The sequence below is a fragment of the Syngnathus acus genome, chromosome 10 (genome assembly GCF_901709675.1).
Source record: "Syngnathus acus chromosome 10, fSynAcu1.2, whole genome shotgun sequence".
NCBI lineage: Eukaryota > Metazoa > Chordata > Actinopteri > Syngnathiformes > Syngnathidae > Syngnathus > Syngnathus acus.
Window position 1 is genome coordinate 5,255,499 of NC_051095.1, and position 23,568 is coordinate 5,279,066.

The following is a 23,568-nucleotide window of genomic DNA, read 5'->3' on the forward strand; positions in this document are numbered from 1 at the left end:
AGGCCACAAAGACACAGGATGTCATCTCTCTCTCTTTTCACTTATCACACAAACACGACATTGTCTCCTTTAGTCTAGATTGAGATCTTGAAATCAAGTCAGTTTTATTTATACAGCATTGATTGAGCTGCTGTCATAAGATCACAAATGCCAGCGACGGAAATAATTGTCTCCGTAGAAGCTCAGAGCGGAGATGCTAATCCGCAGTGAGAGGAAACAGATGAAGTGACTCAGGCATCTGTTTAAGTCAGGTGTTCTGGATATGTAATATTGCGAGGAGGACCACCCAGGAGACACTGAATAAAAGTTTCTGGTGGGCCTCGGAACGTATTGGAATCCTCCCCTGATGAAGCGGCTGGGGAAAGCGATGTCTCGGCTTTCCTGCCTAAAGTGCTTAAACCTACACGTGCAGCAAGAAGATGGAATTACGTTGCATGAGAAGGTCGAGGGAAGCGATGTTCTGTTTTTTTATAACATTTAATCGATCAAATGAGACGAAGGGTCATCACTTGTGTTCAACACAAAAATTCAAGGGCTTCCAGGACTTATAAATACATAAATAAAATGACTGAAAGTGTCTTTTTCAGGTGAGGCTTATCTCTTCTACTCCTCTGTGGTCCAGTCTGGAGTGATGCTATGCTCCAAAGCGATGGCGGCCAGCTCCTTCAGGAATTCTGCGAATAGGACGATGGCGAACACTCGGCTCTTATCTTGTGGTGGGATGGTTGGACACGGAGGCAGGAGACTTATGTGGGGGACTGCTAGAGAGTTCCTCACAGAACCGTTGGGAAGAAGGCGGTCCGGATGTTCAACGCTCTGAGAGTGGAGGTTCTCTGGAATACATTCAGATGTGGCCGGGTTCAATATTGACTTTTTGACCACTGGAGGAATAATGCTGACTAACCTCGGATCTTGCTGTCATGGTCTTTAGCCAACAAGAACCTCCATGCCTGTCTTACCAGGGCGGGGCACTCTGGTCTGGCTTGGATGTAGCGCTCGATTTGATTGTGAAGTGACACCAGCACCTAACCACACACAGCATTCGGAGAGATCTTGAATATCTTGAGGTACGAGTTCAATTTGTTCCGTGACTTGTAGCTCACAATGCATATCTCAAATCGTCTTTCCCCATTGAAATGAAAGGAAATGCCATTAATCCATTCCAGTCACCCCAAAAATGAGCCAACAATAATCAGGAAAGTATGTTTGCATGTTACCTGGTATAGCGTAGACACACCAGCCTGCTGGTGTGTTTGTGTGCCCAACAGGAATGTTCTTAGCAAAGGTTGCGGGTACGACGCCAGCTGAGCCAGGATGCCCGTCACCAGCAGGTTGACGGCAATAGAATTCTCCAGTAGGTTCTCCAGCCGGGACAGAAGGACACTGATAAAAGGCCCTGTGTGGGAGAGTGGGGAGATTTATTGAAGAAATTTACTACAATAATCCAAAAATTAGTCTGCTGTGAGGATTTGAGTTGATTGAAGCTTGGGGGTAAGATGGTGAACTATTATACAACTAAATTGTTATTTGGAGAAAGTTTAATCATTTTCCATCTGGAAGTTTGTGTCATGATGTGTGAACCCACCTGTAAATGGAACCTCGTGCCTCACCCCATCTTCGTCTTCGTCCTCCTCTATCATCTCCTCATCCCTTTCCTCTCCATCTTCACAATCCTCCTCTACCAGTTTTTGTTTGAGGTTTTGAATCCGCTTCGTGAAGGTGGAGATGTCATCCATGATGTTGTCGCACTCGGGCTCTGCCCCTAAAGAGCGCATTAGCTCATGATACTTGGAGAGGAAGTCGTCGTTGTCGCCCGGGACTTTGTTGTTGGGCAGATTTGGCGAGTCTGTTGGATGGCGGTTGAGTGACGTGTGATTTTGCGCATTTGCGGCACAGTCTACATTACAAACGTCAATGCGATCATTGATGTCCTCGTTTCTCCTCCTTCCAAGATCCTCACTCTGTCTTTCCTCCGTTCCCCCTTCCTCACTCACCCTCCGTGATGACATGATGCAGTTGACAGTTTCATGGATCGTCCTTCCTGTTGTCGTGGCTGAGACGCTGCCTCCACGTACTCGTCGATTCGCTGCCATCATTCTTTCCAATATAGCAGCCTTGGCGTCTTTTTGGGCGACGAGGTCATAGACCAGAACATCCTCCTCAAATTCATTCTCCTCCACATAGGCGCCTTGTACTAGCTTGATGGCGCTGCGTTGCATCTCTTGAATGTGGCGAGGAGGTAAGGGTGGTAGAGAAGGGAAAGAGATGCCAATTGAAGACGACGGATCCTCAAACGCAAAAAGGTCATCCCACTCAAGCTCCAGAGCAATGTTTGCTCTTCCTGGCTGGTTACTCTTGGAGATGACATCTATGGAGCAAGAGGTCGGGGAGGCAGCAGCGGAGTCGCTCTTTAGTTGCCGTTCCATGTCGTCCTCATTTGTGTCATCCACTGTGCCTGTTCTGTTTTGGAAAGGTGGTGGATTGTGACCGTCGTAAGGTGCCGACCAGCGCCGACATGCCCTGAGGGACGCCACAATTAATAAGTAAGGTGAAATTCGAACACTAGCATAGCACCGTAATGGCACAACACTGTTTTCCTTATAGACCTAAGTCAAGCTCTTCACATAGTTTCTTAGCATCAGGCTGCCACCAGATGGCGCCAAAGCAATTTGTCTAATCTTGTTATCTGGTGGGATCGCTAACCTGTTTGAGGTGGCGATGGCTTGTCGGGCGTCTGAGAGGTAATGCAGGTAGTTAACGTCCATCAGGAAGTCGGAGCTTCGCCAGTAACCAACGCTATCAGCCACCGACACATCTGACCATCACAGAGCACAAGTTCAAACATCTCACTTACGTCACACCATCGCCAAATAATCATCACCTGCTCCTTTGGGCCAGTGGATGTGCTCTGAGGCTAAGTTTGTGTTCGGAAGGCGGACAGGGCACCAGGAGGGCAGGAGGAGCAGAAAAGAGGCGGCACTTGTGGAGTACCAGGTCTTGTGCTTTAAGGAGGACCGCTGCTTCCTGCTCAGGTGGCTGCAAGCAATCAAGAACCTGAACACACACAATAGCGAGTCAGCTAAACAAGTGATGTTTATTGGTCGTCCATACGGCAGGCATTTCTTGAAATTTGGGTTCCAAATTTTTCTCGAGCTGACCTGAAAACGAGCTGCAGCATGACGTCCTCACAAAAGAGACCGATGAGCGTCCTGAACAGGGACAGCGACACCGTGCCGAGCTGAGGAGCACCAAGACCAGGTCATCACTTTGTTTTGGATCTGCTTTCAACGGTATGTCCGGGGGGGGGACGTTACCTGGAAAGGTGTGTTGACTCTGCTGACCAGCGTGTCAAGGATGTGTACGTTATCGTGGGCGTGCAGCAGGATGAAGGACAGGAAGGTCTGCAGGAGCGCAGGCTCAGAAATGGAGCGCAGGAACAGGTCCAAGTAGGCCGTGGTGGTCATGACCTCCTCCACAGTCAGCTTTACGCGGACGCACAGATACATTTTCAAAACTAGTGCAATCATGTTGAAAACTTCAAATCAACAATGTTTTTGTGTACCTTATGCAGGGCAGGAGCCAACACCGGCACCAGGAACCCATTGTGGATGTAACTCAGCAGCTGGGAACGGATGGAAGGATGCGTCACCTAGGAGAAGGTCAGGATCAAGAACAATTTTGTTGTGTTTTCAAGACAAATAGATTTTGTATCAGGCTCGGTGCATTACGCTGGTAACGGCGCTGCAGAAACCCAGCGAGTGCAGGAAGTGGACAAGAGCCGGAACCTGTTGAAAAGTCAGAACACTCATATGCAATAATGCACCTGAAGGTTTAGCGTTCTATGTGTGCAGTTGTCATGGTTACCTGTTGCCAGTCGGGCTGATCTAGGCAGTGCCAGTCTTCACTGTAAACCTGCAACCTGGCCGGCAGAGAGGAGTAGAGGCCAGAGAGACCTGTGGCCAGAACCTGCACCCAGAACCTGGTATTTAGTACTGTCACTGCTAAATTACTGGCAATATTATTCAAAATGAAGACAATCTGACACCTGCGCCTAGAGGTGAGTACGGATCACAACACAAAGCCGAACACTTGGATAAAAATTCCAGAGAGGATTACGTGGGAAAGAATTATTTTTTTCTTATTCCTTAGCCTGTGTACAGGGGAGGAGCCACAGATTCAACCGCAAATCAAAACAAGAACAGTAGCTCCTGCCTGCCATTCATATGCATCAGATTTGCTAATCCCGCTCTGGAGTGCCGGCCAATCTCGTGCTGATTTACTAATCTGCTCTCTACAAGAAGATTGAGGTCAGAGTGGTCACATGGCCTTAAATCTGAATGTGAGATGTAACGTTGGTTGCCACGCATGCTAGTACTCCTACGTAGGTTTTTTAAAAATATTTTTTCTTGATAGTTATAGTGGACTTTATAGTTAATGAAGCCCACTCAAAATCCAATATTACTGATCAGGGAGTATCCAAAAATAAATGATTTGGAGTGGAGTGACTGAATGGGGAAAGTGTAGAAACGAATAATTAAAAAAAAGAAATAAACACATGAAATAAGTGAGTGACTGGTATGTTTGTATTATTGCGAATGTTTTATATAATATTTTCAGTTTGCCGTAAACAATAGCTGATCATGATTTCTCACTGGAGTGGCTGTTGTTGAAGAATGCACAGCGCCCTCGGGTGGCGTGGAGTACTCACAACACTTCCTAAAATTTGACCTGGAGTAACTCTACTCAAACCAGTTAGATTGTTCCATAACGTACGGCGGTGAGATCACAATGAACGCTGCCACCTCACTCAACACCAGCAACATGTTCTTTGAATCATGGAAAACGTTCACCAACTAACTTTGTATTGTAAGGTCTTTTGTAGATGTGGTGGTGTTGTCCACTCATGGAGAACCCTATATTGTGTGGGTAGGGGGGGAACTTACTGGGCAGAAGTACGTGTTCTGGGCAATGTGCTGGGCCACACGAGGCTCAGAGGCCGAAAGCGACATGATGAGCAGAAGAGCTTCTCTGGCCTGCTGACCTACCGGACCTTGTCTGAGGGAGATGAAGGTGCCTTTCAGAGTGTGCTGATTGAAATTATTGTCATTCAACGTGTGCATGTGTTCAAGAACCTGTGAGTGTACGGGATAAGGAGAGAGAAGAGCAGGAAGTTGGCAGCACCCTGGTCCTCGCTAGTGTGGAAGAACAGTTCCAGCACTGAGGGGTCCTTCACCAGAGCCACGCAGAGCTGGTACAACAGGAGGACAAGCTCTGCCTCAACACGGCCACCTGTGTCTGAAAAATTAAAGATGGTCAACCAAGGGGTAGGTTCTACCAAGATGATGTAGCGTACCTGCGCCTGCGCCACCACAGGAGGCCAATAGCGTCATGAGCGGCCGCAGCAGTGGCTTGTGGTGCAGTAGCGGCTGGTGGGCCTGGGTTAGGAGCATCTGGTACATCCTGAGCTGCTCCAGTTTCATGTCTTCGGTGAATTGTCGCCTTAAACTCCACAGGAACAGGCGCTCCATAACACCCTCTAGAACCACAAACTCCAAAATGGGACCCATCGCTCCTCCTGAGGATTGGGAACACCAGCATGTTTGTTTATGTTTATTACTAAATGTAAACGTGATCCTTTGAGCTCTCACCTTGACCCGCCTCCTCCTCCATGAGCAGGAACAATATGTGTTCCACGTAGTTCTGAACAGCACTGGCCTCATCGGCCGGGATGGACCCGAGGCGGGCACCGCCGGTGGTACCTGAGAGGAAACTCAGCGCGCTGGTGCTGCCGCGACTCGGCTCGTGTTTCTCCAGGATCTTCACCACCTGGAGGCCAAGGACACCCGGTGAACTGGAGAAGCCATCGCATGACGCTGAAGCTATTTGGCATCACACGCTCACCTGCGCCCAGTGATTCTTAAACACGATCATGCAAGTCTCCGGGTCCACTCCTTGCAGAGTCAGCGACTTCCTGCGGTCGCCGCCGGCCACGGCCAAAGTCATCATCCTGACTTGCGGCTGGACGGTTACGGCATGTTGCGGGAGTGGCACGGGAATCCGGCCGTTGCTCTCAGCACAGGAACTGCTGAATAGTGGGAATGTGTGTGATTGTGCACAAATGTGTGACTGTCTACATGTGCTGCTGCATCATTTCTGTTCAAATATCCGTTGTTTAAAATGTTAATGCAGCCTCGTAGATGCTATTTATTAGCCTGTCTATGATGTCCTTGTATGTGCTAACAATAAAATAGCAGACCAAAAGGAAAACTTAAATACACAGCTCTTTGTTTGAAATTTAGTTAACAAAACAAAACAGAAGGATGACAATTATATTGAAAAGCTTGTAAATCAGGTCACTTGTATCTCAAGGCAACAGTACCTCACGCCACCTTTCTCCTAAATTGTCCTAAACAGCAACAAGAGATTGCCAGCGACCAAACGTAAACAGGAAAATGGGAACGAGACCCACCCAGAGTGTTCTGGGACATTCCGTAAATTCCCCACTCTAAGAAATCCTCATAAGCATGTCCAGCACCACTATAGTCGCTGAAAGAAACACCATCAAGTATTTACAAATGGTCACTTCCAAAACATTCCAAGGAAATCACAATGTCCCCTCACTGCTCAGCTATTTTGCCGACAGGCTACTCATGATGCCCTCACAAGAACAGAAGCCCAAACGTGTTTGTGGGGGAAGGAGATTAATCTCGAATGAGACGTGATGTTTAATCCCAAATGGCCCCTGTGTGCATGTGTGTGTGTGTGTGTGTGTACGTGTTGTCCCCATTAAACTCAGACTGTTACATGCCAACACACAACCAGAGATTAAATGCACAAACACAAAATTGTGTATGTTTTAGAGCTAGGTCTGAGAAACATTTCTACACAGTGTATGTAAAAGATGGAAACAACAATGCATCATTTTATCAATTACATTTTCAACAATTCATTTGGAATATTAATAACAATTTACAATTGTTGTTAATTGCCTGTGTCCAGAATTTAGGGACCCCCTGAATATAATATTTCAAGTCAAATGGAATTCAATTGTTTTTATTTACCTTGGCAGTTGTGATTTAGGGGGCTGGCAGTACTCCTGAGGGACGTCCCAAGTACTTTGTGAGCGCAGCTCAGCTCCTAGGGCTTTAAGCAATCCAGCTGTCAATCAATGCTGGGTCATTCTTGACCACGCCCACTGGCTCTAGCAGGCCACACCCTCGGAGAAACCGAAACACTCGTTGCTTTTCATTTTCGTTTGTCTTCATACTCAGTTTTTTTTTTAACTGCATTATTCAAATTCATATGAGATATATTCATATAAATTATTTTGTATGTATTTATTCTTTATCAACGTTATTTGTTAAATAATTTTTTGGATTTGAAATTTGTTATCACTAACAGTTTGCTTTGAAGGCAACAGTACTTTGTATGTTGAAAATGATGACAAAACTTTACCTTAAACACCACTAGCTTGATGCTAATATACAATGGGGTGTGCCACAGAGAGGCTAACGAATAGCATCAGTGTCAGTGTTTGTGTTTGTGCAACATATATTTGAATACAAACAGTTGTAGACTGACAACATAACAGTCTTCACACATATATTTTTTATCCTCTGCAACAAATAATTTTTACTGCATCATTGATTATTTTGTGTTTTTCTGGGGGGGGGGGGGGGTCAGCAAAAAAGTATACTATGTACTCTAAATTCAGAGAATCTCCATTGTGGCGTAGAAGTATTTGTGAAGTACATCTACGACAAAATAAAACAACACCTAATTACACCTCCTATTGGTTTACGTGAAGTCACGTGACCAAACCCCAACCTTTACGACAGCTGTTTTTGACTTTACAACGCGTCACCTGTCAACCAGCCAATAACGGAGCTCGTAGTTCCCAACTAAGTTAGTTCTCAGTGGGGTTTAACTTGTCCTCAAAATATTCTTTGGTGCGATTGTAACTTGATATCAAGGCTGTGGAGGTTGGAATAAAGTCGCTGTGAGGAGGGGGATTTTTTTTTAGGGGGCGGGGGGGTTGCCACATCGCTGGAACACAAAGTGTGGAAAATGCGCATCATGCTCCTCGTTGCGCTGCAAGTTCTCAGCGCCGTGCTGGTGACGGCTTTGCCTCCGCGATGTGACACTGAAATTCGAGGTAATGTCTGCTTTGCTTTATAGTTCTTGTTTTGTTTTTGTTTGCCAATTTGAACCGTATTCCTGTAATTCCATGACGCGTGCAAGCTGCGTCAAAACGCACCGTCGTTGCGTTTCCTGCCTTCCTCCTCGAACCTTCCAGTCGACTATTACAACTTTTTCATAATCAAAACGTTACCCCTGGTCCAATAATAAGTCGATATTGGACCGAGGCTCCATATTTCCTAACCGGGACTGTGTGTCATATTCGGGATTATCCATTTTGTTGACATTTTTTTTATTCCAAGTCCACAGTCCCGATAAAACAAAAGTCGTTTAAGTTCAATAACATAAACTGTTACTTGTATTACAAAAAAAAAACACCAACAAGGCGATTTTTTGCAAAGGCAAACCTTTTCAAGGATTTTTTTTATAATCAACATGGAAGCACAACTTCATGCTAAAACAATTGCCAAGATGTTGATTTGACAAGAAAACTGTCTGCATGTCTTCCAGGTCACTGCAAGCCAATCCTTGAAGAAAAACGTGAGTGGTAAACTCTTTCAAGGAGGAGCTCTCAAGACTTATAGCATTTCCCAACAATAAGTCACAGTGTAGGAATGTGAGCCTGTGTCGCATGTGTCACATTTTTAGATGATCCACAGCTGCATGGAATGTTCACATTCTCATTTTTTTAGCTCCACCACGCTTATCAAAACTCCATTGAAAAAAAGTTTGTCTGTTTAGTAATACATCTGTTGGAATATCTAATTGGCATGACGGACCATCTTTTTTAGCTAATCTTTGATTTCAAATTGAAAGCGATGCAAGTCGCCACCTACAGGGATCTGTTAGTCATTACAGTGCTTTCAAAAGCTGACGTTCGCTTGTAGTCATGTTACAGTCCATTTGATTTTGCATTTCAGCAAAATGTGAGGACATGCAGCTGTCGTATTGCGACAACATGGGGTACACGCAAACGCTCTTCCCCAATACGCTGGGCCACAGCAGCCGGCAGGAGGCGGAGAGCGGCGTGGAGTATCTCCTCATGAGCGTGCTGGAAACGCTGCTGGGCAACGAGTGCCACCAAGAGGCACGCATGCTGGGCTGCTCCGTTCTGGCGCCACGCTGCGAGGGCGACAAGGTGCTCAAGCCGTGCCGCTGGGTCTGCGAGGCGGCGCGCAAACGCTGCGTCCACGCCTTCGAGGCCATTGAGATGGCCTGGCCGTACTTTCTGGACTGCGATCGTTTTTTTGTGGCTGACGAAGAAGGATGCTACGACCCGCTCCACGACCTCAAAAGTGAGCGCATAGCTAATCTTTATTTTTTTATTTATTTAAATTGCATGCACTCACTTACAGGAACGTAGCGGAATGCCGGCAGGCGATAGATATCACACCCAGAAATCTGTCTGTCTGTCTGTCTGTCTGTCTGTCTGTCTGTCTGTCTGTCTGTCTGTCTGTCTGTCTGTCTGTCTGTCTGTCTAATTTATTTATGGGACATGTACTGTTCCATCACCGCTCTGTATTGAATTTGAAATACTAAATGACATCATTGTCGTCATCCTCCTTGTCTCGCTTGCCAATATTTTACTGTCATGTAGTTAATCAATTGGCAAAGAAATGCAAATACCAAAAAAAGTCTTCCTTGACGTCTTGTTTTTGGAAAAGTTTCCTTGGCATGTCTGAGTTCCTGTTTAACATTCAAATGCGACTCAACTGATTGGAAACCATTTGAGTAAGAAAAAACGTCTGCTAAGCTCAGGGAAAGTTCATTTCTTTGCAGTTACGGAATGCTCCCATCTGGCATGCACACGCACTCGCCTGGCTCCAAGAAAGTCTGAACCGAAGGCCAGATTTCCCCAGCCTCCTTTTCTTGTCCTCCATCTGTTTTCTTTGGACGCTTGTTTACATTTCATTCCGATCTTGTTTTGCTGTCACGTGACACGAGCGCAGCGTCAAGAAATATATTTTTGTAACTATTTATCATTTCTCTTTCAATCTGTGTTTGAAAGTGGTGTAGCAATATCAGAAAAAAAGTTGGAATATTAAAGAGAAAATAGATTTTGGTTGCCGGATGCTAGTCGTTTAACTTGAACCTGAACTTTTTTCTGGCAGCGCAATCGGACATCGATGACGACTACATGTTCCTGGACGTACCCCCGGTGGACCCGGCTCTGAAAATCAAATTCGCGTATCACTCCAACGCTCAGCTCAACAGCATTTTGAAAAGAACGGAGCAGGAATGTTCCGACATCGCCAGAACTTACAGTATCGGTCGCAGCAACGAGGGCAAGGAGCTACTGGTCATCGAGTTCTCCGACAGCCCCGGACAACACGAGTTGCGTAAGTACAAAGCGTCCAATCAGAATCCATTTGTGGTGTCTGGAAATGTGAAGATATTACACACGTACTTATTTTTTATTTGACTATCTTTCCTCTCACTAAATTCAAAGCTTTAGCTGATCTTGGTAAGCATTCTTTAAATAACTTGTGCTAGACAGTTCGGCACCAAGATTGTTTAAGTTCTAGCCCGTAAAAGTCACACAGTTGTAAACATTTGTGAATTATAGGCAGGAGTGGACATACTAACAATTTTGAAATGAGCACCAGAGATTGTTGTTTGGTGCTCACAACTTTGCAAAATTTCTGCAAGTAGACACTTTTGTTGATTCGTTAAAGAATAGCTGGCAGAAAATGTTGGGGCGGCCCGCCATTTTGGATTTCTCTCACACAATCTTGTTAGCAAAAATAAAACCTCAAAGAAATTCACTTGTAATATGAGCAAATATTTTCTTTGCGCAGTGGAGCCGGAAATGAAGTTTGTTGCCAACATGCACGGAGACGAAGTGGTGGGTCGCCAGTTGCTGGTGTACCTGGCGCAGTACCTGTGCTCCGAGTATCGTCTGGGCAACGAGCGTGTGCGCACGCTGGTCAACACCACACGTATCCACATCTTGCCTTCCATGAATCCCGACGGTTTCGAGATGGCGTTTTCCGGCCACCAGGACAGGAACAGCGGCACCGATGACGACGACGATGGAATGGTCAGTACTGTTAAGAGAATAAGTGCGAGCACCGGCGGAGCTAGGATTTCTTTCCTTCGGAGGGATGTAGTTTTCGGCGGGCCAAAGGATTTCTCAGGGGGTCCACAAAAAAAATTACAAATCCCAAAGAAATTCTCAGACGGATGGGTGAAAATATGGGAAATAATTTAGAAAATACCCAAAAGTCAATTATGTTATTATCTGGCCTGGCACCTCGGTAGAGGCGGGTCCAAGAATGTTTCGGGGGTGGTAGTGCCCCTGTGGCCCCCCTTCTAGCTCAGCCAGGGGTTGTAACTTCCATTGCATTTATTCTGAAAGAACTATTTGTTTTTAAGCACTTATTTCAGTACAAATGATTTTGTGTGCAAACCACAACGCTGTAGTTTGTATTTTGTGTGCGTCTTCCAGGGTCGCGCCTATAGTCCATCCAACGTGGGCCGGAACAATGCCCAGAACATCGACCTGAACAAAAACTTCCCCGATTTGACCTCCATCGTTTACAGCCGCCGCCGCCACCAAAGAGGCTACCGCACGGACCACGTCCCAATCCCTGACCATTACTGGTTTGGCAAGGTACGGCGTGACCTTTGATCCATGCGGCACGTGTACCTGACTCACATGGACTCAACCGGTTCCCTTTCTTGCTCGGGATCAAGGTGGCGCCAGAGACGTATGCTGTGATGAAATGGATCCGCTCCATCCCGTTTGTCCTCTCCGCTAACTTCCATGGCGGCGACTTGGTGGTGTCCTACCCGTATGATCGCTCCAAGCATCCACTGGATCTTAATCTGTTTTCCCCCACGCCGGATGACAAGGTCAATTTTTTCTTTCTGCATTGGTCTGGTATTTTATCATCCCATTTCTAAATATTTAGCAAGTATTTACATTTTTTAATTGTGATTCTAAGAAATCACAATTGTAGGATCATACAAGTTTGTATTCCTTTTTGCTTTGGGCATAAGGCAAATGGATATTTTTTCAGGTATTTAAGTTTCTGTCCAGAAGCTACGCCAGCACGCATGAAAGCATGTACACCGGGAACACTCGATGTGGCTCGGCTTACTCCCACCGTCACAGAGGAACGGTGAACGGAGCGCAGTGGGCCAACAACGCAGGAGGTGATGCAGTGCTGGATGTCGCCACTAGAGAGAACCAAATGACCAAAGTTGCCCCACCTAGTCTCTGGTTAACAATGCAGTGTTTTTTTGCCAGGCATGCAAGATTTCAACTACCTCCACACCAACTGCTTCGAGGTGACCGTCGAGTTGGGCTGCGAGAAGTTCCCGCCCGAGGAGGATTTGTTTATCAGCTGGCATGAAAACCAGGAGGCGTTTATGTCGTTTATAGAAGCAGTAAGTAAACTTGGCCTTTCTGCTGTTCCTCTTTGGTTGCCTTTAAAAATAAAAATACAATCCTCCTTAGGTCCATCGTGGTATTAAAGGCATCGTAAAAGACGTGGAGGGAAATGGAATCAAAGGTGCGAGGGTGTCGTTGCAAGGGATACGCCATGACATCTTCACAGGTAATTTGAGTTCACCTGCTTGTGTTTTTAGCATCATTGTATGCACCGATCGAAAAGTTAGAGAGTTAGGTTCTGGTTTGTCCACTTTTTGTTGATTGATTTTCTCAAGAAGTCGAAAAAAAAATCCACACCCCTTTTCCTCCTCAAATAGCTGAAAACGGAGAATACTGGCGCCTCTTGAGTCCGGGCATTCACATCGTGTCGGCGTCCGCGCCCGGTTACGCTCGAGCGGCCAAGAAAATTCACCTTCCTCCCATGATGCACTCTGCCGGACGGGTGGACTTCATCCTGGAGAAGGCGGATCTGGATCCCACCAAGCTGGAAGAGGAGGCGGCGTCGGTCGCCGCCTACCAACGCTTCGACCCCAACAACCAGTACGAACGCTACACCCAGATGGCGGAAGTGAGCCAAGCACGCACCGAGAGAGTGGTGAAGCCCTGGTGGTGGAATTACTTTGTCCTGCCGGGGTCGCCCTCTCCCACCTGGCTGCTCTTGAGCCACTAGCTCACGTTTTCATGCTTAATGCTTTGCTCTTCTGTATTGCCTGATTACATTTGTGCACCTTATTTCACCATTTATCTACTTGTACAGTCAACTCAACCTCCATTTATTGCATTTCCTTGTGTTTTGTTTTGTAGTTTAACCCGGCCCACATGCTTTAAATGCATGAAACCCTTTTAAAACTCAGCTAAACTTATTAAAACAATTTTTTTTAAGTATCCCCAGGGCCTCACTCTAACACTGTCAAGAAAATTGAGTGTAGCGTTGTGAGTATAGCACTGTTAGAATGAAAATGAAAATCATGACTCTAGCTCACACAGTTCTTTAAAATAATATTCAAAACATGCTTGCTTCAAGCTGTGTATTAGTCACATAAAAAAGAGAACTAAACATTATTTTGTTCAACCAAACCATATTTCATCTAATGAAAGTCTGTCTTGATGCCAATGTATGAAATGAAATGCCGCCGAAGGGAAATAAGCATCAATTATGGGTGTCAAACTGTTTTTTTTTTTTTTTTTTTTGAGTGGGGCGTTTTGGCCTCAAAATGTTCCTGCATTTGATTTAATAATGGAATAAAAATAAAACAAATCATGAACCGCAATATAGTGGTCAAAGTGTACCACTTTTGCTGTTCATTTTGTAAAAAAAAAAAAAAAACGTGGCCCAAGTCCACAATTGTGTATTTGATTTGATAATGTAAAAATGCATTTATATTTCATGATTTCCAAGGAGGATTCGTTTCGTTGACTGCAACATAATGACATCACTTCTGTCAGTGTTGAGTGTGACAACTGTTGTTTTCCATCCAGGACCACAACATGATTTATGGCTTGTGGTCACACCGTCCTGTCAATTACATGTCATGACTAACACATAAAAGGTAGCCAAATTCAGAAACCAACGTAAATAATGTTGATAAACGACGAGCTTTGAAGCCTTCACATTTTTAACGTAGTATTGTTTCCGACAACAACGTGCAAAAGCGGCCTAAATCACACTGCTAAGTTTTAAATTGTTCTGGCCTTCGCTCTTAATGCCTTTTTTCGCCATTTTTTTTTTTAGGGCAAAGAGATCTTGGTAATAATACAAGGTTAAATAAAGGTTATTGTACGTCATTACAAAGTGTAGTATTCAATTACGATTGGGTCATACCAAAAGGATTGAGGGGACGGGGCGGAAGAGAATCGTCAGGTCATTCCCATCGTTTAGTTTTTTTTTTTTTTTTTTTTTTTAAATATAAAAAAGGTGTGCGTGTGTGTGTTGGGGGGCTTTCACGCATCATTTTATAAAGTCTCTTAATCAACGTAACGTTATTGTTTGTAGTTATTAATATATTAATATATGTGATGCGTTATCGCACCACCCCTTTACAGCCGTCGTAATGGTTCATGCTAGTGTCTTGAGGCGGCAAATTTGGTGAGTAGCACGTAGTTTGTAATTCAGTGTTTAATGTCTATAAAACAAAACTTCGATATCCTTTCGTGAGTTACGTTCTCTAAAACCCAACAAGACAATATGCCAGATAAGTATGAATTATATGAGGCTCGAGTTCCATTGCAATGAGCGAGGTCTTCGTCTTTTCGTGCCCCTCGTGACGTGCCTAAGCAATTAATTCAAGTTAATTTAAAAATTATTTTGTCGTGACCCGGAATTCGCCAGCGTTATTCTGCTGTAAATCTTGTGAAAACTCGCCACCTACCGTTAAATTGTCGTGAATTGGGATCAACGCCTTATTTGCCATGTTTGTCATGTTAGGATCAGATTTCTTCAAGTCATGTTTTCTCACTTTTTGTTGCTTTATGTTTGAGGTGTCTGAAAAGGGTCAAATAAAGAGCACCTGTTGTGTGTTCTCACTTGTGTAAATGTCAAAACGTTTGGGATGGAAACAGTGGAATGATTTCACCGTGTTTGTTATTGATTGAAGACTGTTGGAAGAAAGCGCAAGAGCGCTCAGATATCCGACATTCAGGCATTTAGTCGAGGCTAACATGAAAGTGGAAGAGACACAACATGTGACCCCGGCCTGATTTGTGAATAACACCCGCAGCCACCGGGAGCCTTGTCTGTGCCCATTTCATCCAGAGGCCAACCACACTGAAAGCGACACCGCAAACAGGCCGGAAAGGTCGCGCACTTCCTTCCCCCACTTATATTTCTTTTGTGTTTTTCCAGACGCGAGCGACAATGAATGGTGTCACACAACTGTTGTCTTCGGAGCAGAAGCGAAGACGTTGAAGGTAAATGTCAACATTCCAGTCAGTGAGGTCTTCTTTTAGTTAGCCTCACATTTTGCGGGTGATATTGTATGTTGTATGGAATTTATGCCTCTATTAGGTCATTATGAAAAAATACTGTAGCAGTGTTATGAGGAAAAAGTACTTGGTCGTATAAAAGAACATGGCAGTTCGCCGCTTGGAGCGACTGTGAGTCGGCAGCAGCTGGCCGAAATGTGGCAGCGAGTGTCGGACCGAATCAGCGCACGCTTCTCAGGGTTCCTTCGGCCGAGACCCGCGGCCTCTTGTTTTTCCTGCCCCCTTTTCTCAAAAGCAGCCGCACTTATGGGGGTGACAACCTTGAGCACCAGCTAATCACCTCGGGGGAAAAAAGGAACAACTAAACACCCAACATAGTGTAGCCTGGAGAAAAAAGGTTGTGCTGTAATGATATAATAGCGATAATCATATACACCCAAACACTCACACCAGTATTGTTATTCTTTGCTCATTTTTTGCTGTAAATTTTAGCATTTGTGTCGTTTTCAGCTGATCATTTTGGTATGTCATCTTTCCAATTTTACAAGCCTCACTTTGGCTAATCAGCTATCGAAATAAGACAAAATGGATTCCACTGCAGTTGTGAGTATATTCAGCATGTGTAAGAAAAACTCAAATGAGGCAAAACAAATTCAAAGTAATTTACAAATTCAAAGAAAAACCTGTTTTTTAAATCCAATTAATCCATAATTGTCAGATTAATCAATTAAAATAATAGTTTTCGCAAGTCAATACATCCGAGTGCATCGTAGCTGGCGGCGGTTTCCGCAATAGACAGCGTGTGGGCTCTTGACAAGAACGAGGCAGAAACAAACACCTTTGCGCTTGCTAATACGGGCTATTAGGTAATGGTTTCCTCTTCTTGTCATCATCCATCATAATTACACTGCCGTTTCTTCACCTTGCTCCCATTTGTGGTCTTGAGATCAAACAGTCGTGCTAACGGAGCGGAGCTAATATGTCACATGTGTTGCTTTAGCGGTAGCGGCTTCTGCCTGGGGCTAAAAGGCAAAGACAGGCTTTGCCAAACTTTTTCAGCTCAACACCAAAACTTGGTGCAGTCTGAATAATGTGACATCAACATATATCTTCGAGTTGATCATATCATTCTTATAGTGCATCGTTCTGGTAGTGTTTGTTTTATTCTTACCCAAAAGTGTCAATACAATCACTTTGAGTTGGGCAAAGTCAGACTTTGTGCCTCCTGGTCACATGTTCGTCAGTCGATAAGCTTCCATTAAGAGCGGCTTGGCTGTCAAAGCAACCTGTGACCCCCCTCTCCTCTCGCCCCCTTGGAGCCCAACTGGCCTGTGATGTCCGTATCAATATGAATTCCAGCCTCCTTTACAATTCCCACTGTCCATTAGTGTCAAGTATCAGTTTCCTCCTATGTGCTATCGATTCCCGTATGTGTTCTGGTCTTAAAAACACCTCACAAGCGCTTCTGGAGTCTCTTTATAGAGTCAGCGGTAGTCAATTGTGTCGTATTAGAAATCGTATTAAGTGATTCCGGTGATTCTGCCCTCGTTTCTTCCTCGAGCACCTCGGGTGTTCATAATATATTTTTTTCTGAAATGTTCATGCTCTAAATAGCAACTCAGGGTAAAATCCATACTGTGCAAGCTTTAATTGGTGAAACTTAAAAAACAAAAATGAAAATGTCTTAAGCTGTTCCTGATTAACTTGCTGTTGACTAATATTATTGAACATGACAAACAAAATGAAAACCTTCACAAGGTGGCACTGTAAGCCACAGCTCACGCCCAGGCACTCACACGCAGGCTAACCTGACTCCAGCTGCTGATGTCACTCACTAGGCCACGCCCCATAAACGCTCACACCTAATACATGGCATCTGCCGTGCATTTCTTTACTTTCTCGTTTGTTTTGTTTATATGTTAATCTGTGCTATTTTTCCTTTAAAAAAAAAAAAAAAGACAACAAAAATATTCGCTTTATTATAATATCAGCTAAATGTAAAGTTGCATGTTACAGGAATAAAAGTGTTATATTATGGGGGTGTAATTTTATGATGCCTGTCACATTCAGCTACTTGGGAGGCCCTTTGGGATGAGCATGGTTAACCTTTGGCCTCAGTCATGTCGCCGCCACACGCGCCTTTCATCTGATACACCCGGGTTGTAATCCCTCAGCCCCCATTCAATTTAAAGAGAGCCTCTGTCACTGCAGACCGCAACGTCCACCACAGCCCACTGATCAATAAGTGCCCTGAAAGCCTCTGAGGAAGGCCGCCGTCCCCTCAGGTCGTGATCCCCTTTCGTCTCCTAATGAATGGGCTCTTGTTTAGGATGTAAAGTGCCGTGTCACTCAGGCCCTCGGAGTGCATGCAAACGAGCGCCTTCTCGTGTCTCTTCAAAATAAGAGTATAGATTCTGTTGTACCAAGTGTTAATAAGGACACCCTGAAATTTAAAAAATAAAACATGAAATTCTCAGTACAAATGTTGCACAAGGCCATACTTACAAAAAGAGTTCATATATTACAAGAAAAAAGTTGTAACTGCTTTGAAATGAAATTGTTGCGTTCTAAAATTGAATCGAACTGATTTGAAATGGAAATAACAGAGAAAATCATAATATTACAAGAATTAATCCGGGACGTTACAAGAGTTTGGAACTTTGTGAAATGACCTGAATTGAAACATAAATTACATGGTAAATGTAATTTTAGAAAAACTAAGCCTTAAAATTATGTTTTGTACTGACCTGACCTGAAATGTAAATTACAGTACAGCAAAATATTGAGTCGTAAAGTTACAAGAATAAGCTTGGGATGTTACGACAATTAAGATGGAAAGAACAAAGTATGTAAAATTGTAACATTAAAGCATAAAAAAAAAAAAAAACTGAAAATTATGAGAATGAAATTGTAACACAACACTAAGAACGTGAGTAAAGTGAAGCGGATACTTTCCAACCTCTCATTGACGCAAAGTTTTATCAGTCATTAGCAATAAGGGTTGCATTATCACTTGCATGTAATGCCGAATTGAAAGCATGTGACGCTCAAACGGAACCTGACAGCCGTAAGGGGATGGAAAGGGTAGGGGTAGGTTGGAATGAATATGTACCCTGACTGAAAATCAAGCTTTGTTGTTGTTGGTGGCTGCGGCTCAATTGCACGTACGAAACATAGATGTGCATATGGTGTCCAGAATTTGGGGAGCCTCCTTGATCAGAATGTATTGGATTTGTCTTCACCTCTGACAGATGGATCTGGGCGGGGATTGGGACGGGGGGGGGTGTTGGACGCAAATGTGTCAAAAGTGTCCGACAGCACAAGTGCCTGGAAGTCTGGCGAGCGGCTAAAACCCCCTTCGGCATCATCTCCAAGCCAAGCGCAGTCATCTTTTAGCGATACTAAAAATATGACGCAATAACTTTCGTCACATTGGTTGATTTGCTTGGACTTCCAAAGCCAGACGAGTCAAAACCCTCTAGGGTGAAAGCTTTATTTTGAACTGTAACAGACAATTTTAAAACTGTAAAAAGTTGCAATCACAGAGGTGCCTTGAGATCTCATGTTTGCACTCACAAGACAAAGGAAAAAAAATGTACGTCGTATCTTGAAAAGCAGTCGAGTGACTGCAGCTTTACAATCGAAAACAAACATGTTCCTTGTTTGAAATGTGAACAAAATCACCCCCAAAATGCATGCCGTGCATTCAAATGTAGAAAAAAACGCATTTGGTGGGTCGACCGACCGAATGCAAAACATTCTTAACAATGAATCGCGTTGTTTTGTAACTCAACAATTATTAGACGATTTATCGTACAATCGATTCTTAAGTGGCAAAGTTTCACAAACTGATTTGAAGGCTCATTGTGATTTGACGTGCTGATCCCCAACCACCTGCACCTAACTGGTTCTAAAATTATTTTTTGTCGCATTTTTTCCACCGCTCCATGTCAGCGACTTTTAGCGACAGGTGGAACAATTCAATGTTCTTCCATTAGATGGCAGAATGTACAGTTTTCATTTGCACATTCACGCGGGAGAATAATGGCCAAAAATGTCTGCCACATTTTACGATAAGTTTGCGAGTACAAAGAAACAAGATCATCATTATATTGTGGTAATACTGTTTGTTCGGTACTTTAAAACATCGAAATGACGGACTTCTTGAAACGTTTTTCGACATGCCCCCAAAATTTCATTTTCCAAAGTCATTCTGCCTCTTGACTTTGATATTTAGAATATTGTGTTCTATAAAACATCCTCTGCCAACATGCATTGAAAAGAACTCAAATGTTTTGCAATTTTGCCTCATCCAAGTGGAAATTGACTACCGCCGTTTTTCGCGGTGCGGATCTACTCATCTATCTGCATCGAAAAGTCCGAAACATTTGGCCGCGTTGGAGAAGTAGATGGTGTTGGGATAGAAGACGGGGAAGGCCGTCGGAAGCAGATGTCCGCCCAGTAGACAGTCACTCTCTTTGTAAAAGTTGCGCACCGGCGCGCAGCCCGGCCCGTCGTCGTCCGCCGACAGCTGCCTCTTGAGCTTATTGCGTCGGTTTTGGAACCAGATCTTCACCTGCGTCTCTGTGAGCTGCAGCGTGCTGGCCAGGCCCGCTCGCTCGGAGCTGCTCAGGTAGCGCTTCATGTCGAACGTGGCCTCCAGCTGGAAGATCTGCCTCTTGGAAAAAATGGTGCGCGTCTTCTTCTTGCTGGAGCCGGCGCCAGCTGCGGAGGGCCGCGCTTCCGACGTGTTGCTGAGGGCTGCGGATCAATAGGACAACGTTGAGTGTTACTCAAGAGTCCAAAAATGGAAAAGAGACTTATTTTGTCATTTGTTTTTAAATCAAACACAAAAAATTAAATGTATCTTTACCCGTGCTCGTTATTAAGTGACAGATTAAATCAAATTAAGCCCTTGTTGCCCATTTTTAATTTTCATAGTTTTATCAGCCTAAAGTTCAATTATGCAAAAAGGTAATTTCAGGAGGGTTGTGTCAGATTTAAAAATATCAATCACGTTCAGTTTTTTGAGTCTCAAATAGCCTTCAGTGTTTCTAATAATCGATGTGTTTATATTATAAAGATGTATAAGATTGGTTTAATTTTGAACTGTTTTAAATAAATCGCCCAGTTTGAATGATAAATAATCCCCCCTACATATTTTTTTAAATTTAATACTTAGACAATGTTTGCTACATGTCTTTGTGCACTGATCATTTTGTTATTTTATTTAACAAATGTTCATGGACTTCAGATTTCCTTTTCTGTAGAAAGGAACAAAGCATTTCCATTTTGCTTTTTTCAACAATTCTGAAAACAAGAACTTCAGGTTGTAAACGTTGCATTTGTTTCCCCACATGATACATTTTTATATATGAATCTTCCAGTGACCATCAAAATCATCTTTATTTATATATTGTCTGCCTCATATTATTTTATGATTTTATCTATCATAATTGACATGTATTATGGGTATTTATTATCACGTTTGTTTCTTATTTGTAACTAGACAACTAGGCGTCTTGCCAACGTGAAGTGAGACACTGGTGAAAGTCATTCAAGAAACCAAAAAGATTAGAGGCTCTTGACTGCCCAATGTGCAGAAGCGCGCTCGAGGAACCAAGTCTAAGTAAGTTTTTTTTTTTTTTTTTTTTTTTTTTTTAAACAAATTATGTGAAGCAGCTCATTTTGATGAATCAATCAAAAATGTAAATAATTCTGATAATACACATTAAAATTTTTATAATTATTATTACTCGTAGTAGCAGCAGAAATGTTCAGGCCTGAGAATGGAGGACAATCCTTCTGAAATTGTTCCTTATTACTAAATTGCCTTTATGGTCGCCTTAATATTAACTATAACAATATGAATAGTAATAATAAAACTAACAGTGGTACCATAAACTTTGTTAATCTTATTAGTATTAGTTTCAGTGCTTGAATGTAGAACGGCTTTGTTCATTTTGCAAAATGGCCTTTTATAGCGGCATTATCATTATTTGTATTATTATTATTATCATTATCATTGTTGTTAGTATTAGTGGTGCTCTAGTAGTCATGCTGGTAAAGGATGACAACCCTACTTTGTTTTTTTTCCTGTGCTGTGCTTAGGGGCCCATCTTAAATTATTCTCATTTTACGTAGTTGATGCTCCTGTCAATTCAAAGCGAAAGTGAATGCAATAAGTTTGTCAGCCAGGTCGCTCACCTGTTTCCCGGGATCCACCCTCGCACCGCCTCCGGGTGTCCCACACCTCATCATAGGCGTCCTTTACATGCCCGTCTTGCCGGGAATCATCCGTCCCCGGCCTCAAGTTGAGAATATTGTCGATGGTGAAGTTAAGAGAAGCGCTCCGACCGTCGCCGTTCCCCTTGCTCATATTCCTCGCCGTGTCCCGATGTAAATCCAGTTCAGACAGGGGAGGCGCGTTGCCGCCAGCCGCATGGCTACAGAGCGCGCTCGGAAGTGGCCTGCCGTTTCTCGCACGACCCCAAAAGGCTGCTGCGTTTTCATAGGGTCAGCTTGTGGGCAGGGCTTCAGGACGGCTGCCATGTTGAAACACTTTACAGTACAGTGGATACGAAGGGGGTTTGGGGCGCACCGCAATTTGAAAATTCCTCTGCCCACCACAGAGTTTGCCCCCCCCCCCCCCCCACACACGCACACTCATTCGTTAGATTTAAAAAAAAAAAAATCAGTTGAATAGCTAGTAATCCTGAATTAGTGTTTTCCAACTTTTGTGAGCCAAGGCAGACATTTTACACAGCAAAAATGTCATTCGTTGATTTCAAAAAATAAAAATAAAATAAAATCAGTTGAACAGCTAGTAATCCTGGATTAGTGTTTTCCAACCTTTGCTGAGCCAAGGCAGACATTTTACACTGCAAAAATGTCACCAGTTGTTTGCGGTCAAATACAACTCACAATTATGTTTTCTGATCTCGTCAAGTGTATGTGTTGTCCTTACGGAAATGTGGCATTGTGAGATTGAGCTGCTCTGTTACCCAGTTTTGAAAAATGATCGCTTTTGGTATCCCAAAATGCCAGCTTGGTGGGAATGAAATGTAGAAATGCTAAAATGTCTTAATGGAAACAAAGTGACAAAAAGCCTGAAGCAAGCACACTGTGCCTCTTGCAGATTTGGATAACTGCGAGCGGGTGAGAACAGGCATAAGAGAATATTTTACTTACTTAAAGTTTGTTTGAATAACTTTGTATGATTTAATCTTTAAGCATGTTCAAAGCGTGTGGCAGCAAAAAATCCCAAAAAGTTTTAACGTTCATGTTTAGTGTTGATGTCCCAAACTGTGGTGCAGCAGCGCCCTCTAGAGGATGTGCAATATCAGAACTGTCTTGTTAATACGAGTAATAATAATAATACATGGCTTCCTTTTATGACTAATGAGCCAGTGTTGTTTGAAATTATTTTGATGTACTGCACTGTATTAGGTAGACACTTAATCTGTATTTGCTTTTTAAAAGGGTATTTCGGTACCGCACTCCATGGAGGATATAATTCAATATTATTGTCATTTTTATTTGTTCGTGGTACAAGATGGTGGCATTTGACAAATCTGTTGCTTTGTTTTTTTAGGCGTAGAATCTAGTATTTAGTTATCCAGTAAATGTATGTTTATAATATTTCTTTAAACCCAACTCTGAAGTGACCGCCTACGTGCACTTTTCATCAGGACCACTTGAGGTCAGTGTGCATGCATTTTATTCCACGCGCACAGCTGTCCATCATGCCAATGACAGACAGCAGGCAAGGTTTCATTATGCTCTCATCATGCAAATGAGTGTTCCCGCATGATAACAGTATGTTTGAAAGGGTGCCGTCTGTATTAACATTCATTAGCGCAAAATAAGGTTGAAAAGAAACTGGCATAACCATTGTGTTATGCTGGTTTAAGGTAATCAACTTTGTCTAATCAAAGTGTAAATGGGGTTTTATTTCAAGACCTTTGTTATCAGGAGACATTGAAAACCTTGCATTTGGAAGCAAACGTTGCGCTTGTACTAAAAGAAGGTTTTATCATCCGTTTTAAACCCTTTCCCCCCCCCCAGGGTTCCTCTGTCTCTCAAATGTCATGTAAGATAATTTGATAAAA

The 23,568-nt window shown here is 43.5% G+C and overlaps 3 protein-coding genes and 1 long non-coding RNA gene across 6 annotated transcripts; 2 read left to right on the top strand and 2 right to left on the bottom strand.

The window, feature by feature from the left end:
• Positions 1 to 79: 79 nt before the first annotated feature.
• On the bottom strand, positions 80 to 7,120 carry LOC119129151 (protein FAM160A1-like). 3 transcript variants are annotated; one of them, XM_037262228.1, is made up of 18 exons: positions 7,062 to 7,094; positions 6,470 to 6,546; positions 5,902 to 6,082; positions 5,649 to 5,826; positions 5,354 to 5,575; positions 5,133 to 5,295; positions 4,944 to 5,055; positions 3,865 to 3,966; positions 3,729 to 3,785; positions 3,563 to 3,649; positions 3,315 to 3,482; positions 3,159 to 3,238; positions 2,882 to 3,054; positions 2,704 to 2,815; positions 1,586 to 2,520; positions 1,218 to 1,396; positions 905 to 1,025; positions 80 to 833 (listed from the first exon to the last, which is right to left on the bottom strand). In XM_037262228.1, exons 3-18 carry the CDS (start codon positions 6,004 to 6,006, stop codon positions 604 to 606), a joined length of 3,024 nt encoding a protein of 1,007 aa, XP_037118123.1. In that variant the 5' UTR covers positions 6,007 to 6,082; positions 6,470 to 6,546; positions 7,062 to 7,094; the 3' UTR covers positions 80 to 603. The 3 variants fall into 3 exon arrangements, with proteins under 3 accessions (XP_037118123.1, XP_037118122.1, XP_037118121.1); XM_037262227.1 differs by lacking the exon at positions 6,470 to 6,546 and having other exon boundaries at positions 7,062 to 7,120; XM_037262226.1 differs by lacking the exon at positions 6,470 to 6,546 and having other exon boundaries at positions 5,902 to 6,085; positions 7,062 to 7,105.
• Positions 3,053 to 4,035, top strand: LOC119129154. Its single transcript, XR_005099137.1, has 3 exons — positions 3,053 to 3,446; positions 3,572 to 3,659; positions 3,852 to 4,035. It is a non-coding gene; the product is annotated as an uncharacterized LOC119129154 (long non-coding RNA).
• Positions 7,121 to 7,867: 747 nt separating the features above from the next.
• Positions 7,868 to 13,877, top strand: LOC119129054 (carboxypeptidase Z-like). Its single transcript, XM_037262053.1, has 11 exons — positions 7,868 to 8,155; positions 8,650 to 8,679; positions 9,060 to 9,434; positions 10,251 to 10,478; positions 10,938 to 11,179; positions 11,588 to 11,752; positions 11,836 to 11,994; positions 12,162 to 12,297; positions 12,392 to 12,531; positions 12,602 to 12,701; positions 12,853 to 13,877. The coding sequence occupies exons 1-11, from the start codon at positions 8,068 to 8,070 to the stop codon at positions 13,203 to 13,205; spliced, it is 2,016 nt and encodes a 671-aa protein (XP_037117948.1). The 5' UTR covers positions 7,868 to 8,067; the 3' UTR covers positions 13,206 to 13,877.
• A 5,059-nt stretch (positions 13,878 to 18,936) lies between these two features.
• LOC119128880 (homeobox protein HMX1-like) lies at positions 18,937 to 21,909 on the bottom strand. Its single transcript, XM_037261733.1, has 2 exons — positions 21,665 to 21,909; positions 18,937 to 20,218 (listed from the first exon to the last, which is right to left on the bottom strand). The coding sequence occupies exons 1-2, from the start codon at positions 21,834 to 21,836 to the stop codon at positions 19,815 to 19,817; spliced, it is 576 nt and encodes a 191-aa protein (XP_037117628.1). The 5' UTR covers positions 21,837 to 21,909; the 3' UTR covers positions 18,937 to 19,814.
• Between the last annotated feature and the right edge of the window lie 1,659 nt (positions 21,910 to 23,568).